The sequence below is a fragment of the Convolutriloba macropyga genome, chromosome 9 (genome assembly GCF_964194025.1).
Source record: "Convolutriloba macropyga chromosome 9, txConMacr16.3, whole genome shotgun sequence".
NCBI lineage: Eukaryota > Metazoa > Xenacoelomorpha > Acoela > Convolutidae > Convolutriloba > Convolutriloba macropyga.
The window spans coordinates 38350748-38372997 of NC_134476.1; the positions used below are offsets into that span (position 1 = coordinate 38350748).

Here is a 22250-nt window from a genome sequence, read left to right on the forward strand (position 1 = left end):
TAACATATCGGCCTACAATGAAAAGACGAATTTTTTTGGTCCATCTTTTTTACTGTTTTTTGAGACTGCAGATCTACAAAGCTATTGCGGCTATTTTCTGGCAATCTGCCAGCTATGTTCTAAACTTGTCATAGTGCGTTTGGGAACATTACCATCTAAAGCAATTACTACACTTATAAATTCAAATTTCATTTTTTAACCATTTTGCTTTGTTTTTAGACTTTTATAGTTTTTTTTGTTCTTCCTCAATTTTAATTGCTTTCGAACGTGGTGATAGGCGCATATTGTAAACTTGTGTTTTTATGAAAAATTTGCCGATTTTGTAGAACATTTTTTCACTTTTCGAGACTTGATTTTTGCATGAACTAAATTGCTCTTTTTCAGAAATTAGGTCTGTTGCTAAAGGAAAAGCGATGGCGAGATAGTCAATCAGAGGAACTTGATAGCCGAGTGGTAATTGTTTCCGTCTCGTACTCTGGAGGTAGCGGATTTGAACTCCTCCTTGGCTGGAGGTTTTTGCTCCCATAGAAAATTGAATAGACAGCTGCGACCTTGAGTTAAATTGCCCCGCCAGTCTATCGAGAGTGATTTGTCCGACGTTCGTCGGTTCATATTTAATAGCATGTGGGGAGTTTTGTGGTTGAAATCAGTTTTTCTAGCAGCACTGGCTGTCCTTCAATTCGATTGACATTAAATTTGAGTTGTTTTTGTTGTGTAAATTTGAACAAGTTATTATTTGAGCAGAATTAGTCTTTTCTGATCAGTTTTTAATTTAAAGCTGTTCTCTGGGTGTTGCAACGGTGAAGTGACACTTGTAGGCTAGACATGGTTCTTTTCACTGAAATAAATTATACAATTTTAAGGTTTTTGTGTCGGGTGTTGGCTGGTTGACTGATCTTACAGAACATGTGATTTTATTTTTGTTGAATAAAGGTTTGAAAGACAATTGAAACCCAGACAAAGCGCTTTACCCTAAAATAAATTCTACAAACTTTTTTCAGGTTGTTTTTTCTTTGGAATTTAATTGCTGCTTAGTATTTTTCTGACAGGTATTGGGTGGGTTTCTGATCTAGGCGCTGATAAACTCTGGATTTTCTGAATAAAATGCGGGAATTTCATTTAACAGTTTGTTGAGATTTTCTGAAAGTATTATTTTGATTTTAATCTTTGTCATCTTTTCTTTCCTCTGTTTTTCTTTTGTTAGATTTCGTTGGGTTAATTGTAAATTAAACTATCTGTAGTACAAGATCTGTTGCCAAGACCTAGGTTTTTGGTGTAGGACCGTAAATAAATTCTATCAGCTGCTATATCAGATTTTGTCTGTTTCTTTTGTCCTGTTATTTTTGCTTTTAATTTTAAAATGTTTAGTTTAATTATCTAGGAGGTGCATTAGGTCTGTGAGAATTGATTCGTATCCTGAAATCTATGGCTATAATTTTAAGGTTGTTAGATCATTTTTATAAATTAAAGTTAAATGAAGTTAAATTGAAGTGACGGGTTTGGTCACGTGAAAACAGGAATGAGAGCGAAAAAACGGAGTGGTTCATTGTTCACCAATTTGTGTTTAGTTTTTTGTTTTGTCAATGAAATTTTTTTGTATTGGAGGCCAGGACTGGGCCTGCTTTTTGCGCCGTCAATAATTTTTTAACGACCATATGACATCACGATCGCTTCAAATCTGCTTTTTGTTAATTCTTTAATGGATTTTCGGCCGAATTGCGTGCCTGACGCCATTTTTCACTTTTATTCGAGCGGTTTTTTTAGTGGCGTGTGGCGTGGTCAAGTTTTTAGAGGCTCGTGATTTTCCTAACTATCATAAAATGACTTTCCTCACTTTCAAAATGACTTTAATGTTATTGCGAGGAGATAAGCATAACTGAGTGAGTGTCAATTTTTAGCCATTTTTAATTGTTTTTCTTTGAGACTGCAGATCTCCAAAGCCGTCGCGGCTATTTTTGGCACTCTGTCAGTTATGTTGCTACAGCTACATGGCAACGGAGGCTACATTGAGGTTATTTTGATTTATTAAAGTTCAAGTTTTGTTTTTGGATGTTTTACATGATGAACTACTTTTTTTCAGAATTACGCACGTTCGTTGTCTCGCAGTGCCATCTCACCCATTAATTTCGTTATCCTCTCTTGTTTTAAGCTTGTTGCCAACCAGCTTCATAGCAATCGTGCTCTAAGCAGGCTGTTTTAATTTTTAAAATTGGACCATTTTTTCTCGCTTTTCCAGAAGACTTCCTTTTAAACTGATGTTGCTATTATTTCAGGAGGCTTTTGAGTTTTAAACATTTAAAAAATCAGTCAAGGTATGAGTTAAATCAGCAAGGTTGGCGTTTTTTAAATCAGCGACTTTTGATCTTGACCGGTGTTTTTGACAGAATCGTTCGCCTAGTAGACCGACCCTGGTTTTTTTGGTTTTTTAAGCCGTTCGTACCAAAACTGGCTTCCCATCGAGTCTTCCGAAAACTAAATTTCAAGAATTTGTAAACGCAATTCTGAGAGCATTCTTTGTATTTCAATAAAAATATGGTTTCAAGAAAAGTGTCTTCTCATCAGTCGAGTTTCCATTTTTGTTTGAAATAGCCTATTCGAGTTTATGAATTTGCGCATGAAACGAGGAGGCAGTTTAAAGGGTAATCTTGACCCGCGCCTGGAGGCAGTTTAAAGGGTAATCTTGACCCGCGCCTTCCCTCCTTTCACACCTCACTTCTTTTTTTTTATTATCACCCGCTGGTACTAACCTCCCTGCTCTGCTACAATTAAAGTAACCCCGAGCTTGTTCGTGAGCAATTCGTTAGCCCAACGGTAGTCAGTTATGTATGTTGGCTGGAATCAAGTGTCTACTGGAGTTCTGGAAATGCTGATATCGGTCAAGTATTAATCTCAATCAAAGTTGTTGAGATATAATGTTCATTTTCAATATTTAGCCTTTTGCGAACTTTCATTATTCAATGGTGAGCTTATTTTTTGTTGTAAGGAAGTTTTGTGTTGCTTAAACATTTCTTTTCATAATTTTATCCCAATTTCTGTCCTTCGTTTTTGTTGAATTTATTGCTGTCTTATTAATAGCCGCGTCAGCAATTCCAGGCGGCTATTTTTGCGCTCCTATTTTTTTTACAATTCAAAGAATTTGAATTGTATTGGGCGCTGTCTTTTTTAGTAGCCGCACAGCGATAGCTGGTGCTATTATTGGCCTTCTCTTGGTTTTTTACAATTCAAAGAATTTAAATTGTATTGGTGCGCTGTCTTTTTTCAAAGATTCGTTCACGCTTTTTTCGGCTTTTTCACGTCAGTGAGAAGTCTGATTAGAGTGGTGATTTTTTGTTCATGTCACTCTAATATAGTAAAAGGAGCAAAAAATCGAGTAGGTTTGAGGCGTGACTTTTTTCAAGATACCTTTAAAGTGGAGTGAGAAATTGGTTTTGAACAATTTGACGGTTTTTGAGATGGATTTTTTTCAGGTGCGTCAATTTGACTTTTGTTTTCAGAGCTTCTTCTCCTTCAGTGCTTTCGAAACGGTACCTAGGTTTTCTAATTGTTCCTATTTACCTTAGCTTGATTTCATTAAGTGGCAGCTAAAACTTTATGACTTTGCCACTTTTTGTCTAAATTATTAGTGAATTTTGCATTTTGCCCCCTTTTTTAAAATTGTCTGTTGTCTCATCACTTAGTATCATCAATGACAGGTCTTATTAAGAACCTAATTAATGGCTCGAGTTAAAAGCTAGTGGTTTTCATGATTTTAACAGCTTTTTTCCGAAAATTTTGAGCGAATTTTTGAGTTCTGCAAGTATTTTGTTGTACTTTTTGATGTCTTATCATTTAATCTCATTGGGGATACGTCTCTGATGTTGCTAATAGGGGTTAGCTTTATCGGTTTAATCGTTTTAGTTCAAAGCTAATGCTCTCTATTACTTGGACACTAATTGTTTTCAATAGTAATTATCGAATTTTTTGAGTTTGGGAAGTTTTTCTTTTCAATTTTGTCGCCTTAACTTGGTCTCATAATGGACTTCAATTGAAGCAAGTCATTTTAGTTCATAGCTATTGCTTTTTATGACGTATACGCTTGTTCGTTTTCTTGTTCGAGAAATATTACTGATTTTTTTTAGATTAGAATAGTATTTGCTGTACTTATTGCTAGGTTATCACTTAATCTTATTGATGACAAGTTTCAACAGGGTCATTGAGGAATCAAGTAGTTGATGTAATTGTGTCCTTTAGTAGTTGTTGCGTTCTGTGACTTCTGTAATAATTGTTTTCAAAAAAGTTTCGGTAAGTTTTTTTCCGATTTTCTGTTATTTTGGTCTCATCTTTTAATATTATTAGCGAGAGGACTCGTCATCATCTAATGACAGGTTCCTAATGAGAAGTAGAAGAATTTAGTTCATAGTATCTTTGAATCTTTAGTCTTGTTGTTTTTGTTGCTCTTGTTGTTTTTTTGCTTAGTCTCATTACTAACAGCTCTCATTTGCCTTTTAAAGCAGACTAAGTGATTTTAGTTCACAAGTTAATACAACTCTTTGAATTGTATAACAGGTCTTGTCCGGCTATGTTTTTTCAAAGATGTGTTCACACATTTTTCAATGACTTTGATCTTTCAAAACGGGATAAACAAATAAATTCCAGCGGGCACTAAGTTTCATTAGAGGCCCAAAGTGGACGTTAGTAGTCCTTCAAATGATCAGAGTGATGCAGCTGCTGGGATGGCCTCAATTTAAGGTTAAAAGGTCAGTTTTAGGAGTTTTTGGGCTCAAAATGGTTCAATTTTTCATGTTTTTTTTGTGATTTTTTTTTAAAGTCTTTTGTTTGATTAGTCTCTGGTTGAAGTTTTTAAAAATTGATGAAGTCCTTTTGCGAAACAAAGTTACTTGTTATGACCATTTTATGAACTATATGTTTTAGTACTGCAAACACACACGCAAAATGATTCTAATTTTTGCAATTTTAAGTTCGTTGGAAAATTTTTGTATTATGAGTTTTTCCAGCTTTTGCGGCCAGGGAATCTCCTTTAAGGTTTGATAATAGGGTACTGTCTAATTTCTAGTAGCAATGGATTGCTTTTCAACCTTTTAATGTCTCGACTTTTAGCATTTTCTTGATAAAATCTACAGATTTTTTTCAAGGTTTCCTAAAGTTTTTGTCATTTTTGATATTTGTCCATTCTCAAGTGCCAGGAGACCTATTCCACGGTCTGAAAAATTTATTGCATGGTTTTTGGTGTCAATGGATGTGTTCAACAAATTAACTTTTCGAATTTTAAAATTTTTCTGATAAAATTTGCGATTCTTTTAAGTTTTTTCAAAACATGTCTTTTATTCAGTTTTGCCTAAGTAGCCAGATAACCTCAAACAGGGTTTTATATTATGTTTTTTAATAGTTGCTAGAGGTCAATTGATTAATTTTCAACATTTTAAAAGAACGAAATTCTATTTTTTGAAATTTGAATTTTATAATTATTGTCTATCGCTCTTTGAACCAATTGGATTCTGGATATCCTCCAGAGACACAGAAATGATTCTTAGTATATTAATATCACAATTTTTGGCATTAGTTGATTAAATTTTGCAATTGATTTCTTTTTTTAATAGCCGCCCTCGTCTTCTCAGCCGGCTCTTATAGCGCTCATATATTTTTTTACTTGTCGAACTTTTTTTCGCTTTACCCATTTCGCCGCTTTCAACATTTTGCGTGAAATCTTTTTGACTTCTCTAGGCTAGTTTCACTCTTCTGTAATTCTGCTCAAAGTCCTTTTAAGCAGCAGCTGCTCAGCAAAGCAATTCAAAATGAAGAGAGTCAGTATAAAGAAATCAAAGTCAGAAATAGACACGGGATAAACCCATAAAGCCCATTTTTAGATGCCCGGTACTTGAACTTTTTTCTCGTAAGTTTTAGTTGCTATCTGTGATGCTTATTTGTATTGATACTAGACCCTGTAGCCTCTCACTGAGAGACAGGAGTATGTTCAATTACGAAATGACATCAAATTTAATCGCACTTAAAAATGTTTTTCTACAAAATTCAATTTTTTGATATTTTCTTTTCTTTCAACCCCAATTGAGTTAAGAATCAGCGGCGGCTATTTTTTTGGCACTTTGCTGGGTATGTTTAGAGGTTTTGGGTCATTTTCCAGTTAATCGATCTTCAAAGGCCAATGAATTTTTTCAGGCCTTGCAGATATAACACTGCAGGAAGTTCAAAAACAAAAATTTGTTTTGAACATATTTTTGAAATAGGTATGTATGAAGGTATCAATTTTTGCCTTGGGGGTAAAAGTCTCAAAGTTTAAGCAATGATTATATTTTTGTTTACTTTGTTTGATTGTTTGTTTCTCAATTTTTTTTTGAGATGATTTTGTTTGGGTTTTGGCTGCCATTGTTCAATTGATCTGCTGGTTAGGTAGAGTAATTCTAAGTTTTTCATTCAGTTCTTCTTTGTCATTAATAGTCCATTCTGGGTCTGATTTTTCGTTCAATCTTTGGAAATTTTTGAATTGTATTTAAGGACTTATGCTGCTATTTTTTTTTTACTTCGTCGAACAGATTTTTGCTTCGTCTCACCAACTGACTTCCTGTAATTGACTTTTTCAATGACTTCAGTGACTTCTACTGCTTTGCAGTTAAAATTTCTATGCGTGATGTCATTTCTGCTTTTAGCTCAATTGCGCCTCACTAAAAAGAATGACTTTTGAACTCACTTATGGAACTTTTATGAACATTTACTAATTAAAGATCAATAGTGTGCATCTAAGTGGTGCCAAACTTATATGCCCTAATTCTTGAGTATTAGTCTTGAGTATAGGCCGTCGGGGTCATAAAAATGAGAGTCCGAATCTAACCCAAAAGTTGTAGTCGACTTTTAAAGGACTGATTGTCGATCTGTCTATCTTATTTCATTAGTTGTTTCATTTCATGGAAGGCCAAAAGCGTCTATCGTGGTTATTTTCCGGAAATCTGCCGGCTATGTTCACTGAAGCACATCCTAAGTGGTAAAATCAGCATAATTTTAAGGTAAACGTTCAAAAAAGCATTTTCTGTATTTATTCGCTAGTTACTGATCAGATCTTCCCAAATTGAGTTATACACGTTGTCCAATATTACCTACTTTGGATGAAGAACAAAACGCCCTGTTAGGTTGAAGTTGTCCTGAAGTTTGTCACTGCTCTCATGAGAAATTTTTTTGACTACTTCGTTTATTTCAGCTAAATTATAAGCAGTTCACCTTGCTCTGATTGTCGCGATCTTTCAGAGATTTTTTGCTCTTTGATTAATCAAACTTGATTTGAGAGTTTGATTTGAGTTCTTAAAACTGAAGGAAGTGGTCATTTTACGAATTTCCTTTAAGGTTTGATAATAGGGTACTGTCTAGTTTCTAGTAGCAATGGATTGCTTTTCAACCTTTTAATGTCTCAACTTTTACCATTTTTTTTTGATAAAATCAATTTTTTTCAAGGTTTCCTAAAGTTTTTGTCATTTTTGATATTTGTCCATTCTCAAGTGCCAGGAGACCTATTCCATGGTCTGATAAATTTATTGCCTGGTTGTTAGTATGAATGGATGTGTTCAACAAATTAACTTTTCGCGTTTTAAAACTTTTCTGATAAAATTTGCGATTCTTTTAAGTTTTTTCAAAACATGTCTTTTATTCAGTTTTGCCTAAGTAGCCAGATAACCTCAAACAGGGTTTTATATTATGTTTTTTAATAGTTGCTAGAGGTCAATTGATTATTTTTCAACATTTTAAAAGAACGAAATTCTATTTTTTGAAATTTGAATTTTATTATTGTCTATCGATCTTTGAACCAATTGGATTCTGGATATCCTCCAGAGACACAGAAATGATTCTTAGTATATTAGTATCACAATTTTTTGCATTAGTTGATTGAATTTTGCAATTGATATCCTTTTTTTAATAGCCGCCCTCGTCTTCTCAGCCGGCTATTATAGCGCTCCTATTTTTTTTACTTGTCGAACTTTTTTTCGCTTTACCCATTTCGCCGCTTTTTCAACATTTTGCGTGAAATCTTTTTGACTTCTCTAGGCTAGTTTCACTCTTCTGTAATTCTGCTCAAAGTCCTTTTAAACAGCAGCTGCTCAGCAAAGCAATTCAAAATGAAGAGAGTCAGTATAAAAAATCAAAGTCAGAAATAGAAACGGGATAAACCCATAAAGCCCATTTTTAGATGTCCGGTACTTGAACTTTGTTTTCGTAAGTTTTAGTTGCTATCTGTAAGGCTTATTGGTATCAATACTAGACCCTGTAGCCTCTCATTGAGAGACAGGAGTATGTTCAATTACGAAATGACATCAAATTTAATCGCACTTAAAAATGTTTTTCTACAAAATTCAATTTGTTGATATTTTTTTGTTCAACCCCAATTGAGTTAAGAATCAGCGGCGGCTATTTTTCTGCAATTTGCTGGGTATGTTTAGAGTTTTTGAGTCATTTTCGAGTTAATCGATCTTCAAGGGCCAATGAGTTTTTTCAGGCCTCGCAGATATAACACTGCAGCAATTTCAAAAAGAAAAATTGGTTTTGAACATATTTTTGAAATAGGTATGTATGAAGGTATCAATTTCTGCCTTGGGGTAAAAGCTTCAAAGTTTTAGCAATGATTATATTTTTGTTTAGTTTGATTGTTTTTTCTCAATTTTTTTTGAGATGATTTTTGGGTTTTGGCTGCCATTGTTCAATTGATCTGCTGGTTAGGTAAAGTAATTCTAAGTTTTTCATTCAGTTCTTCTTTGTCATTCATAGTCCATTCTGGGTCTAGTTTTTCGTTCAATCTTTGGAAATTTTTGAATTGTATTTCAGGACTTGCGCTGCTATTTTTTTTACTTCGTCGAACAGATTTTTGTTTCGTCTTACCAACTGACTTCCTGTAATTTACTTTTTCAATGACTTCAGTGACTTCTACTGCTTTGCAGTTAAAATTTCTATGCGTGAAGTCATTTCTGCTTTTAGCTCAATTGCGCCTCACTAAAAAGAATGACTTCTGAACTCACTTATGGAACTTTTATGAACATTTACTAATTAAAGATCAATAGTGTGCATCTAAGTGGTGCCAAACTTATATGCCCTAATTCTTGAGTATTGGTCTTGAGTATAGGCCGTCAGGGTCATAAAAATGAGAGTCCGAATCTAACTCAAAAATTCTAGTGGACTATTAAAGTACTGATTGTCGGTCTGTCTATCTTATTTCATTAGTTGTTTCATTTCATGGAAGGCCAAAAGCGTCTATCGCGGTTATTTTCCGGCAGTCTGCCGGCTATGTTCACTGAAGCACATCCTAAGTAGTAACATCAGAATAATTTTAAGTTAAACGTTCAAAAAAGCATTTTCTGTATTTGTTCGCTGGTTACTGATCAGATCTTCCCTAATTGAGTTATACTTGTTGTCCAATATTACCTACTTTGGATGAAGAACAAAACGCCCTGATAGGTTGAAGTTGTCCTGAAATTTGTCCTTGCTCTCATGAGAAATTTTTTTGACTACTTGTTTTATTGCAGCTAAATTATAAGCAGTTCACCTTGCTCTGATTGTCGCGATCTTTCAAAGATCTTTTGCTCTTTGATTAATCAAACTTGATTTGAGAGTTTGATTTGAGTTCTTAAAATGGAAGGATGTGGTCATTCTACAAATTTTACATAATTTAAATGCTTTTTTTGTAATTTTTTTGGTTGACCGTTGACTTATCACGCTTTTACTTTTTGATTTTTTTGTCATCTAAATTGCTTTAATCAACACCTGTTGCGAAAATAGCAGTTAAATAAACTGACAGTGTAATAAATTTTAATGCCCGATCGACACTAGAAAAACACTTCAGCAATAGACTACGAGTTTATCACTTTCTTTTATCGCCAAGTTTATCACTCTTTTATCGCCACTGTTACTAAGTAAACAGTGGCGAAAAAATTGGTGGTAAACTCGTAATCTAATGATGGAAACAGTTTGATAAACTTTTAGTCTAAAAAACAAACATGATCGCAGCAGGTGTTGATTTAAAAAATTACCACACGGTTGTTATCGCCACCTAGAAGTTATCGTAACACCTCGGCTTCGCCTTGGAGTTTGATAACTTCTCGTTGGCGATAACAACCGTGTGGTAATATTCATTCTCATTCAGAATTTTACGCAGCTGAAACGAATTGGCAGCAAATTACTACAAAATGTCAGATGACGGCGCCGAAATTGGTTTAATTTTACTATATCGCTTACTAATGGCCAATAGAATCTCGCAGAACATTTTGATTATGGCAGATCAATTGGCTGACATACAGATTAGCCGACGATTAAGCAAATATAGATACTTGAAAGCCATCGTAGTTTTGAAACAAATCTTAATTCGCTATATTTATCAACCAATTTGGCCATGCCCCAGCAGCCCGTGGGACTTGATATGAATCTATCACAACCGAACAAATTATCAGAGCTGATGATAATTAAGCTGAAGCTTCTAATAGCATTATTTAAATTATCTAACTCGATTTATAACATTTTCAGTTCTTCCTGGTCAAATCTGTCGTGTCGGCTAATATACCCCTAGCCTCATTTGAGGAGCCTTAATAAACCATTAGTCCACTGCTAGCCTCTCTTCCAGCACCAATTAGGCAAATTACAATAGAATGAAGCCACCGTTCGAGAGAAATTCGTCCGACATGAGTTGGTTGTTTGAATTTTTCGCTTTCATTGTTTTAAGGATCTAAAATTGTCATCCGGAATTTTAAAGACTGGCATTAATTTAGCTGAATTTTAACTATTCACTTATATTCTTATAGTGCTGATTATGGAAATCTTTGCTAAATTTCTGCATATCTGAGCTTTTTTAAACTTATAGTGATGATATTTATTCCAGAAACAAATTTCTAACTTTTCAAATGATTTTAATCACCCAAACAATAGTTAATTTGAGAAGGTCCAGGTGAGAGCCCAGGGTTCAGAAGGTATTTGAAACTAGAATATGTACCAAAAATGAATTCTATTTTGATGTCAAGTTTCGAAGAATTGTTTTTGATAAAGCTTTCCTTCATGTAATATTCCAAATGTTGTGGCGCCAAATTGCTGTTATGTCGGCAATGAAGTTTTTGTGAGTCTCCGTCGCTGGTCCACGGAATTTGAGCCGGAATGCAATTCATCAAGATTCGACTCGGTTTTGAACCAAGAAAATTAGTTTGAGCTAATATTACTTTGAGTCATCCAATGAGGGTATATCAATTTGAACTGGCCAAGTGCGCATCCTTATTAAAAGCCAAGAAATTGGCCTGGAGAATCTGTCGCTTTTCAGCAATAATTTGACGTCAACGCACGCAATGAGATGGTAGTTAGAGTAATTATATCTATAAGATAAAGGACGAAATGATGGGGTAGTTAATTATAGACAATATAATCAGCATTCAACTAACTGACATTTGAATAATATCTTCCAATAAATGAACTGAAAGATTTCTTATCAACAACGATCAAAGATTAGCTACGGAAATATGTTTGTTATGCTTCTGATTATTGAGAATATGCGATAATGAAAGACACTGATGGACATTTTGTGAAAAGAAGCTGCAACCGTAAGAACAAATGGTTGTGAATTTGAGATTATTAAAGGAAGTAAGTCAGAATTTGTTTCAGGTGGAAAGGTTTCCTTAGAATGTTTGCGTACGCAGCAGTGTTCATGGGACTAGTGACCTACACTGGACTCTATATGCCATATCACGGAATCATGGTTAGATCTTAATCTGTGTTAATGTTACCAATATGACTTTTTGGTTACCCCCGAAAAGGGCTTAAACAGGAAAATCCAGAGGACATTAAGTTGCTGAGCAGCTCCCTTAGATCTGTACTAGTCTCTAAGTGCATATTGTACCGTAACTGCCGAGGATACATAGTTTCATGGTGTAGAGAACAAATTCTAGTTTTCCACCCTTGTCCCCATTTTGTGTCCCTCTTTTACCCAGCGAGCCTAGCCTCACCTAGCTTAAGCTAGTTAATGCTATTCCCACGACTGTCGTTTGGGAATAATTCAATTGACTGGGGCCGGCTATGTTTCAAAAATTAATTAACATTGACAAATTGATTAGTTTAACTTATACAAAATTAATGAAGCTCCTATTAGAAGTATTCCTGTGAATGCACTTGTTTCAGGCACCCAAAGTTTACCTACATGGCTGGGACCCGAGAACAAAGACTTTTAACCCAGAAAATGTACAAATTATGTACCGATTCCCAGAGCACCCTCCTCACTACGCTAAGAGTTCGTAAACCATCCTCACAAATGCGGCACTTTCATTAAACTTGTACCAGCATTTATTCCCTATTTGTTAGATTGATCGCATTCGACAGAATTGAATTAACTTGACACAAATGGCTGTTTTCTCAGTAATGAAAAAATAGTCGCAAAGTTTTGTTTAATTGCTCTCAAACGAAGTTTGTAGGAATTATATTAGTCCTGTCGGTCTTTTTTAATGCAATTTTTCGCTTGACCAGTTTTTGTCTGATGCATTTGAGTTTTCATTGTCAATAACGGGATAAACAGGTAGCGCTCAGCGAGCATTAAGTTCTCAGCATTTCACCTCACTAGTCTCAAAGTATGCGATGCACGGAAAATGTTTTGGAGACTTACACGAATGTTGTGAAGTGCAGTCTTAGTTGGTTGACCCACCAACCACCCCCTACCCCCGCCCGCTGCGCTTCCATCGCACTCCTTCAGTTCAGATAAAGCTAGCCTCACTAAACCGTAGGTAGCTACTGAAGAAGCCATCCGCTCGCGGGTCGTTTGAGAGCAATTCGCTCGACGTTAGTCGGTTATGTTTTTTTTTCGTGGTTTTAGATCGCCTCCTATCTGTTTCTACGCTACTTATCTGTTGCAGCTATATTGTATAATTGTTGAGCCAGCTTTGTTTGAATTCGAATAATGGTTTAACTGTTTTCCAACTTTCGTTCCTCTCAGTACTTTTTCTGCTTTCTAATTGACATATAGTGCACTTTTGATAGTGACCTCCTTTTGGCTCTTTTCGTTTTCAGCCCAAAGGTGAGGTCCGATTGTCTGAAGCTATTTTCTGGGTTTGCTCTTGTTGAACAGGGTTTGATTTTTGGGGCTAATTTTGCTTTTTTTTGAGGATTTTGTTTTACTGCCTCAAATGTGTATTGAAAAGACCCGTGTTACTTGAGCTTTTTTTAGGATAACAATTAGTTGCAATTTTGTGGATTTGAAGCTTTTTTGTTATTTTTAATTTTTTTGCAGTTTTTCGGATTCTTTCTAAAGGTTTCTTAGCCTATTATATCTTGCCTTTTGCTTTGCGAGCATCTGGATACCCTACTTGCTGAACGGAATTTTTCTTTAGATTTATGTGCTTTTGTATTGAAAAACATTATTAAATTTTTCCTTTTTTCTAGTGCAAGTTGTTTGTAAGAGCGTATTTTTTCATAATTTGGTTTCCGGTATTTTAAAAAATTCTCATAAGTGGTTCTAGTATGTCCTAGTTGTTTTAATGAAGTAATTTTGGCACCGATAGTTATTTCGGTATCTCAATTCATCACAAAAGTTCATCAGATTTTCAAGATAATCTTTAATTAGTTGAGGAACGTTTCTTCCGATGAGTATTTGGATGGCATTTATGAAGATTTCAACTTGGAGTTCTTCGGCTGTTTTTTTTAAGATCTGCTCACTCATTTTCATGATTTTTGAACTCAAATAGTAATAGTGATGTTGGTCAAGCCAAAACAGGAAGTGGAGCAAAAAAGCGAGTGGTTTTGCGGCGCCAAATTTTTTTCAACTTTTAAAGTAGATTGAGAAAATGGTGTTGGCACAAAAATTCGCTTTCTCGCGATTGGTTTTTTGTTCACATGCGGCAGTTTCACTGTTTTTACTGTTCAATTTTTTGGATTGAGTTTTCTCTAAACAGGGTTTTCCCCAATCCATTCATAGTTTATTCGGGGCCTAGTTCTTGTTTCAACCAATTTTTTTTCGCTATTGGTTTTTTGTTAACATTCGGCATTTTGACCATGATTTTTTCTATTGATTGTCTTCTGATTTTTGTAGAAATGGTTTTTCCAATTTATTTATAGTCCGTTCTGGGTCTATTTTTTGTTTAATTAATAAAAATTTTTTGATTTGTACGTCATGACTTGTCCTGCTCTGTTTTTTACAATTCGCCTTACCCCTTGATCACGTTTTTCGTTTTACGTAAGTCAAGACTTTCATTTTTGACTTCTGACTTCCTTCACTCACTGTTTCAACTGATTGGGTTTATTGATTCTAATTATTGGTAATGGAAACTAATGAAACTCTTGACGAAATTCGAACATTTTTTAACGCTTTAAAAAATAAATCTTTGTTTTTCTTTGTTTTTTGAAATTTGAATCCCAAGTTCCGTAAGTGAGGTCAACGGCAGCTTTTTTCCGGCAAATTGCAGGATATATCTGTATTTTTTGTGTTTTGTCATTTTTGCTTCGATATTTCTGATTAAGGTTGTAAAGTTTATGTTGCACAACTCTTGGAGACGTTTACGCTTCGGTTATTTTTCTATTCATGCAAAGTTTTTGGTTTTGATTCTTAGCGAACAGTGGCGCTGGGTTGATCGACCCTGATTGTCGTTTGGGCAAGATTGGGATTAACGTAAAAATTACGCTATGCTTTGTGAGCACCTCTTAGACCTTTAATAAGATATAAACGAGGTGTTTTGCCAAGCTGTTGAAGAAAATCTGAGGACGCAGCTTTTGTAAAATGCTTTTTGATTTCAAATTCAGAAGGTTACCGTTAAATCAAAGCTTTTCTGTTCTGAAGAGAATTGTGTTTTAAAAAAAATTTAAATCTCTAATTATTACAATAAAAAGAAATTCTAATTTTCCAAATTCTGTTGTTAATTTCTCTCAAACAAAGTTTGGTGCAGTTATTTTAGTCCTGTCGGTCTTTTTATTCGATTTTTCACTTGACCGATTTTTCATGTTACCCATTTCAATTTTTGTCGTCAAAAACGGGATAAACAGGTAGCGGCCAACGGGCATTAAGTTTTGTTAGAGCCTTTCACCTAACTAGTCCTAAAGTATGCGGTTCACAGAAACTGTTTTGGAGACTTACACTAATGTTGTGAAGGTCAGTTCTTTGAGGGTTGACCACCGCTGCGGTCACCTCAAACCACTTCAATTCAGATAAAAGAACGCACTAAACCGTAGTTAGCTACTGACGAGGCAATCCGCTCGCCGTTCCTTTGAGAGCAATTAGCTCCGACGTTTGTTGGTTGTTTTGTTTTCGTGGTTATAGATCTCCTCCTGTCTGTTTTTACACTAATCTCTGTTGCAGCTATATTGTTTATTTGTCGAGCAGCTATGTTTGAATTCAAAAAATTGGTTTAACGGTTTTTCAACTTTTGTTTATGGCTGTACTTTTTCTGCTTTCTAATTGACCTATAGTGCACTTCTGAGTGACTTCTTCTTGGCTCTTTTATTTCTGCCCAAAGGTGAGGTTCAATTGTCCGAGCTTCTTTTCAACGTTTGCTCAAGTTGAACATCGATTTTGAAATTAGGATGAGAATTTTTGTAAGTGTCCTTTTTTTCTGTTCATACAACACGCTCTCTACAACTCGGAAAAATTTAGACATTCGGAAATTTTACTTCGTTTTTCTCAAAATTTCAATCCCAAAGTCCTTAAGTGGGGTCATCGGCGGCTTTTTTTTGACAAGCTGCAGGCTATTTTTGTATTTTCTGTTTTGTCATTTTCGCTTGGATATTTCTGATTTAGGTTCTGTTGTTCCAGTTTATATTGCACAACTCTCGGTGACGTTTACGCTTCGGTTTTGTTTTTTTTTCATGCGAAGTTTTTGTTTGACCGTTTTGATTTTCAGCGATCAGTTGCGCTGGCTTGATCGATTTAAGTTGTCGTTCGGCGAAGAACGGGATAAACGTATAAAACAGGCCTTTCTCTGAGCACCTCTTAGACCTTTTATAAGATATAAACGAGCTGTTCTGCCAAGCTGCTAAAATTCTGAGGACGCAGCTTTTTTAAGTGCTTTTTGAATTGGGATTCAGAAGGATTACCGTTATTTCAAAGCTTTGCTTCTGAACAGAATTGTGTTCTAAGTTAGAAATTGACTTTTTTTATTACAATAACAGGGAATTCTCGTTTTGTCCAAATTCTGTTGTTAATTGCTCTCAAACAAAGTTGCAGTTATATTAATCTGATTGGTCTTTTTTATGCATTTTTTGCTAGACCAATTTTTTGTACGACCCGTTTGACGCTCAGCGGGCATTATGTTTTGAACCTTTCACCTCACTAGTCTCAAGTATGCGATGCACAGAAAATTTTGGAGACTTAAACGAATGTTGTGAAGGGCAGTTCTTATTAGGTTGACCCCCCAACAACCCCCTCCCCGCCCGTTGAGCTCCCCTCACACCACTTCAGTTCAGTTAAAGCTAGGCTCACTAAACCGTAGTTAGCTACTGACGAAGTCATTCGCTCACCGGTCGTTTGAGAGCAATCCGCTCGACGATAGGCGGCTATGTTTTTTTTCGTGGTTTTGGATGGCCTCCTATTTTTTTCTGGACTTCTTGTCTGTTGCAGCTTTTTGTACAATTTTTAGGCCAGCTATGTTTGAATTTGAATAATGGTTTAACGGTTTTTAACCCAAAGGTGAGGTTCGATTGTCCGAAGTCCTTTTCAGCGTTTGCTCTTGTTGGACATCGTTTTTGAATTAAGGATGACTATTTTTGTAAGTATCGCTTTCTTCTGTTCATACAACACGCTCTCTACAACTCGGAAAAATTTAGACATTCGGAAATTTTACTTCGTTTTTCTCAAAATTTCAATCCCAAAGTCCTTAAGTGGGGTCATCGGCGGCTTTTTTTTGACAAGCTGCAGGCTATTTTTGTATTTTCTGTTTTGTCATTTTCGCTTGGATATTTATGATTTAGGTTCTGTTGTTCCAGTTTATATTGCACAACTCTCGGTGACGTTTACGCTTCGGTTTTGTTTTTTTTTCATGCGAAGTTTTTGTTTGACCGTTTTGATTTTCAGCGATCAGTTGCGCTGGCTTGATCGACTTATATTGTCGTTCGGTGAAGAACGGGATAAACGTATAAAACAGGCCTTTCTCTCTGAGCACCTCTTAGACCTTTTATAAGATATAATCGAGCTGTTCTGCCAAACTGTAAAATTCTGAGGGCGCAGCTTTTTTAAGTGCTTTTTGAATTGAAATTCAGAAGGAATACCGGTTTTTCAAAGCTTTTCTTCTGAACAGAATTGTGTTCTAAGTTAGAAATTGACCTTTTTATTACAATAACAGGGAATTCTAATTTTGTCCAAATTCTGTTGTTAATTGCTCTCAAACGAAGTTGCAATTATATCAGTCCTAATGGTTTTTTATGCAATTTTTCGCTAGACCAATTTTTTGTCCGACCCATATGACTTTTTGTCGTCAAAAATGGGATAAGCAGGTAGCGCTCAGCGGGCATTAACTTCTGAGCCTCTCATCTCACTAGTCTCAAGTATTCGATGTACAGAAAATGTTTTGGAGACTTACACGAATGTTCTGAAGGGCAGTTCTTAGTAGGTTGACCCCCAGCAACCCCCTCCCCCGCCCGCTGCGCTACCCTCACACCACTTCATTTCAGATAAAGCTAGCCTCACTAAACCATAGTTAGCTACTGAGGAAGCCATCCGCTCGCCGGTTTGAGAGCAATCCGCTCGACGTTAGTCGGTTATGTTTTTGTTGTGGCTTTAGATTGCTCCCTATGTTTCTACGCTGTCTGTTGCAGCTATATTGTATAGTTGTTGGGCAGCTGTGTTCGATTTCGAATAATGGTTTAACGGTTTTTCAACTTTCGTTCTTCTCAGTACTTTTTCTGCTTTCTAATCGACATATCGTGCATTTTTGATAGTGACCTTCTTTTGGCTCTTTGTTTTTTAAACCAAAGGTGAGGTTCGATTGCCCGAAGTTCTTTTCAGCGTTTGCTCTTGTTGGACATCGTTTTTGAATTAAGGATGACTATTTTTGTAAGTATCGCTTTCTTCTGTTCATACAACACGCTCTCTACAACTTCGAAAAAAATAGACATTCGGAAATTTCGCTTTGTTTTTCTCAAACTTTCAATCCCAAAGTCCGTATGTGGGGGCAACGGCGGCTTTTTTCTGACAAGCTGCAGGCTATTTCTGGTTTTTCTTTTGTCATTTTTGCTTCGATATTTCTGATTTAGGTTCTGTCATTTAAGTTTATATTGCACAACTCTCGGAGACGTTTACGCTTCGGTTATGTTTTTTTTTCATACAAAGTTTTTGCTTGACCATTTTGTTTTTCAGTGATAAGTTGCGCTGGCTTGATTGTTTTAAATTGTCGTTCGGTCAAGAACGGGATAAACGTATAAAACAGGCCAATCTCCCTGAGTACCTCTTAGACCTTAATAAGATATAAACGAGCTGTTCTGCCATGCTGCTAAAATTCTGAGGACGCAGCAGCATTTTTTATGTGCTTTTTGAATTGAAATTCAGAAGGATTACCTTTATTTCAAAGCTTTTCTTCTGAACAGAGTTGTGTTGTAATTTAGAATTGACTTTTTTTTTATTACAATAACAAATTCTCATTTTGTCCTAATTCTGTTGTTAATTGCTCGCAAACGAAGTCCTTTTGGTCCTTTTTATGCAATTTTTTGCCAGACCAATTGTTCGCCCGACCCATTTGACTTTTTGTTGTCAAAAGTGGGATAAACAAGTAGCGCTCAGCGAGCATCAAATTCTGAGCATTTCACCTCAGTCTCAAAGTATGCGATACACAGAAAATGCTTTGGAGCCTTACACGAATGTTGTGAACGGCAGTTCTTAGTGGGTTGACCCCCCCCACCCCCCAACCACTCCCTACCCCCGCCCGCTGCGCATCCCTCACGCTCCTTCAATTCAGACAAAGCTAGCCTCACTAAACCGTAGGTAGCTACTGTCAAAGCCATCCGGTCGTTTGAGAGCAATTGGCTCGACGTTAGTCGGTTATAATTTTTTGTGACTTTAGATCGCCGGTTCTTCAATTTTCATTAATCTCAGTACTTCTGCTTTCTAATCGACATATCGTGCACTTTTGATAGTGACCTCCTTTTGGCGCTTTTCGTTTTTCAGCCCAAAGGTGAGTTCCGATTGTCCGAAGTTCTTTTCAGCGTATGTTCTTGCTGAACATCAATTTTGAAATAATGATATTTGTGTAAGTGACGCTTTCTTCTGTTAATGCAACACACGCTCTACAACTGAGAATACACTAGACACTCGTAACTTTGTTTCGTTTTTCAGAAACTTCCAATCCCAAGGTCCGTAAGTGGTGGTACACGGCGGCTTTTCCAGCAAGCTGCAGGCTATTTCTGTATTTTTTGTGTTTTGTCATTTGTGCTTCGATTAATCTGATTTAGGTTCTGTTATTCCAGTTTATATTGCACAACTCTCGGAGACGTTTACACTTCGGTTATGTTTTTTTTTCATGCGAAGTTTTTGTTTGACCGTTTTGATTTTCAGCGATCAGTTACGCTGGCTTGATCGACTTAAATTGTCGTATAAAAAAGGCCATTCTCTCTGAGCACCTTAACCTTTAATAAGATAAAAACGAGCTCTTCTGCCAAGCTGCTAAAAGTCTGAGGAAGCAACTTTTGGTCAGTGCTTTTTGAATTGAAATTCAGAAGGATTACCGTTAATTCGAAGCTTTTCTGTTCTGAACAGAATTGTGTTGTAAATTAGTATTGATCGCAATTATTACAATAATAAATTATCTTTTGAAATTTTTTACTTAATTGCTCTCAGATTAAGTTTGTTGCAATTCTATTACGCCTGTTGGTCTGTTGATGCAATTTTTCGCTTGAGCTATGTTTCGTCCGAACCTTTGACTTTTCGTCGTCAAAAACGGGTTAAACAGGTAGCGCCCAGCGGGCCTCAAGTTCTCTTAGAGCCTTGCACCTCACTAGTCTCAAAGTATGCGATTCACAGAAACTGTTTTACAGACTTAACACTGTTGTTGTTAAGGGCAGTTCTTAGAGCGTTGACCTCCAACCCCCCCCCCCCCCCGCTGTGCTCACCTCACAACCCTTCAATTCAGATAAAACTGGCCTCTCTCAACCGTAGTTAGCTGCTAATGAAGACATCGGCTCGCTGGTCTTTTGAAAGCAATTCGCTCCGACAATAGGCGGCTATGTTTTTTTTCGTGGTTTTGGATGGCCTCCTATTTTTTTCTGGACTTCTTGTCTGTTGCAGCTTTTTGTATAATTTTTAGGCCACCTATGTTTGAATTTGAATAATGGTTTAACGGTTTTTAACTTGAAGGTGAGGTCCGATTGTCCGAAGTTCTTTTTAGCGGTTGCTCTTGTTGAACATCGATTTTGAAATAAGGAGCAGTATTTGTGCAAGAGACGCTCTCTTCTGTTCATACAACACGCTCTCTACAACTGGGAATACATTGGACATTCGTAAATTTTGCTTTGTTTTTTTTCTAAACTCTCAATCACAAAGTCCGTAAGTGGGGTCAACGGCGGCTTTTTTCTGACAAGCTGCAGGCTATTTCTGTATTTTTTGTTTTGTTATTTTTGCTTCGATATTTCTGATTTAGTTTCTGTTGTTCACTTCATTAGTCTCCCAAGTATTCGATGCACAGAAAATGTTTTGGGGACATACACTAATGTTGTTAAAGGCAGTTCTTAAGAGGGTTGACCCCGCCAGCCACGCGCAGCGCTCACGTCACAGCCCTTATATTCAGATCATGCCAAGCCTCACGAAACTGTAGTTAGCTGCTGATGAAGTCTTCGGCTCGCCGGTCATTTGAGAGCAGTTCGCTCCGACGTTAGTCGGTTGTTTTTTTCGTGGTTTTAGATTGCCTCTTATCTGTTTCTACACTAAATGTCTATTGCAGCTATATTGTTTAATTTTTGAGCCAGCTATGTTTGGATTCGAATAACAGTTTAACGGTTTTTCTATTTTCATTCATCTCGGTACTTTTTCTGCTTTCTGATGGAAATAGTGCACTTTTGACAGTGACCTCTTTTTGGCTCTTTTCGTTTTTCAGCCTAAAGGTGAGGTCCCATTGTCCGAAATTTTTTTCAGCGTATGCTCTTGTTGAACATCAATTTTGAAATAAGAATGCGTATTTGTTTAAGTGACGCTTTCTTCTGTTCATACAACACGCTCTCTACAACTTGGAAAAAATTAGACATTCGTAAATTTTGCCTTGTTTTTCTTAAGATTCCAATCCCATGGCCCATAAGTAGGGTCAACGGCGGTTTTTTCCCGGCAAACTGCAGGCTGTTTGTCTGCTGTGTTTTGTCGTTTTTGCTTCGATATTTCAGATTTAAATTGTTAGTTATGTTTATATTGCACAACTCTCGGACGTTTACGATTCGGTTATTTTTTCATTCATGCAAAATTTTGGTTGACGGTTTTGATTTCCATTGGACACATGCGCTGGCTTGATTGACTTAAATTGTCGTTCGGTCAAGAACGGGATGTAAAAAAAGACGCCATTCTCTCTGAGCATCTCTTAGATCGTTAATAAGATGCGTTATAAAATAAACGAGCTGTTCTGCCAAGCTTCTAAAAGCCTGACGACGCCGCTTTTGTCCAGTGTTTTTCGAATTCAATTTTAGAAGGTTACTGTTAAAGCAAAGCTTTTCTGTGTTGAGGAGCGTTTCTTCATACAACCCGCTCTCTACAACTTGGAAAAAATTAGATGTTCGTAAATTTTGGTTTGTTTTTCTCAAACTTTCATTCCCAACGTCCGTAATTGGGGTCAACGGCGACTTTTATCTGATAAGCTGCTGGCTATTTCATTCTTTCTTGTGTTTTGTCTGTTTTGCTTCGATGTTTCGAGTTTAGGTTATGTTAGTTAAGTTTGTATTGCACAAATCGGAGACGTTTACGCTTCTGTTATTTTTTTATTCATGCAAGGCTTATGATTGGCCTTATTGATTTCTAGCGAACAGTTGCGCGGGCTTGATCAACTTAATTTGTACGGTAAAGAACGGGATAATTGTGAAAAAAACACGCCATTCTCTCTGAGCATTTTTTAAACCTTCAATAAGATATAAATTAGCTGTTCTGCCAAGCTGCTAAAAGCCTGAGGAAGCAGCTTTTGGTCAATATTTTTAAATTTGAAATTCAGAAGGATTACCGTTAAATCCAGGCTTTTCTGTTCTGAGCGGAATGGTGTTGTAATTTGACCTCTAATTATTACAATAATTCAACAAATTCTGTTGTTAATTGCTCGCAAACGATGTTTGTTGCAACTATATTAGTCCCGTTGGTC

General features: G+C 36.2%; 1 protein-coding gene across 1 annotated transcript in view; it reads left to right on the forward strand.

Moving 5' to 3' along the window:
• LOC142345768 (NADH dehydrogenase [ubiquinone] 1 beta subcomplex subunit 8, mitochondrial-like) overlaps positions 1 to 12361 on the forward strand; it is a 35221-nt gene extending 22860 nt beyond the window's left edge. The window contains exons 4-5 of the mRNA XM_075398085.1: positions 11629 to 11722; positions 12142 to 12361. Of these exons, the coding sequence (XP_075254200.1) occupies positions 11629 to 11722; positions 12142 to 12258 (211 nt within the window). The 3' untranslated portion in view covers positions 12259 to 12361. The remainder of the gene's footprint in view (positions 1 to 11628; positions 11723 to 12141) is intronic.
• Positions 12362 to 22250: the final 9889 nt, after the last annotated feature.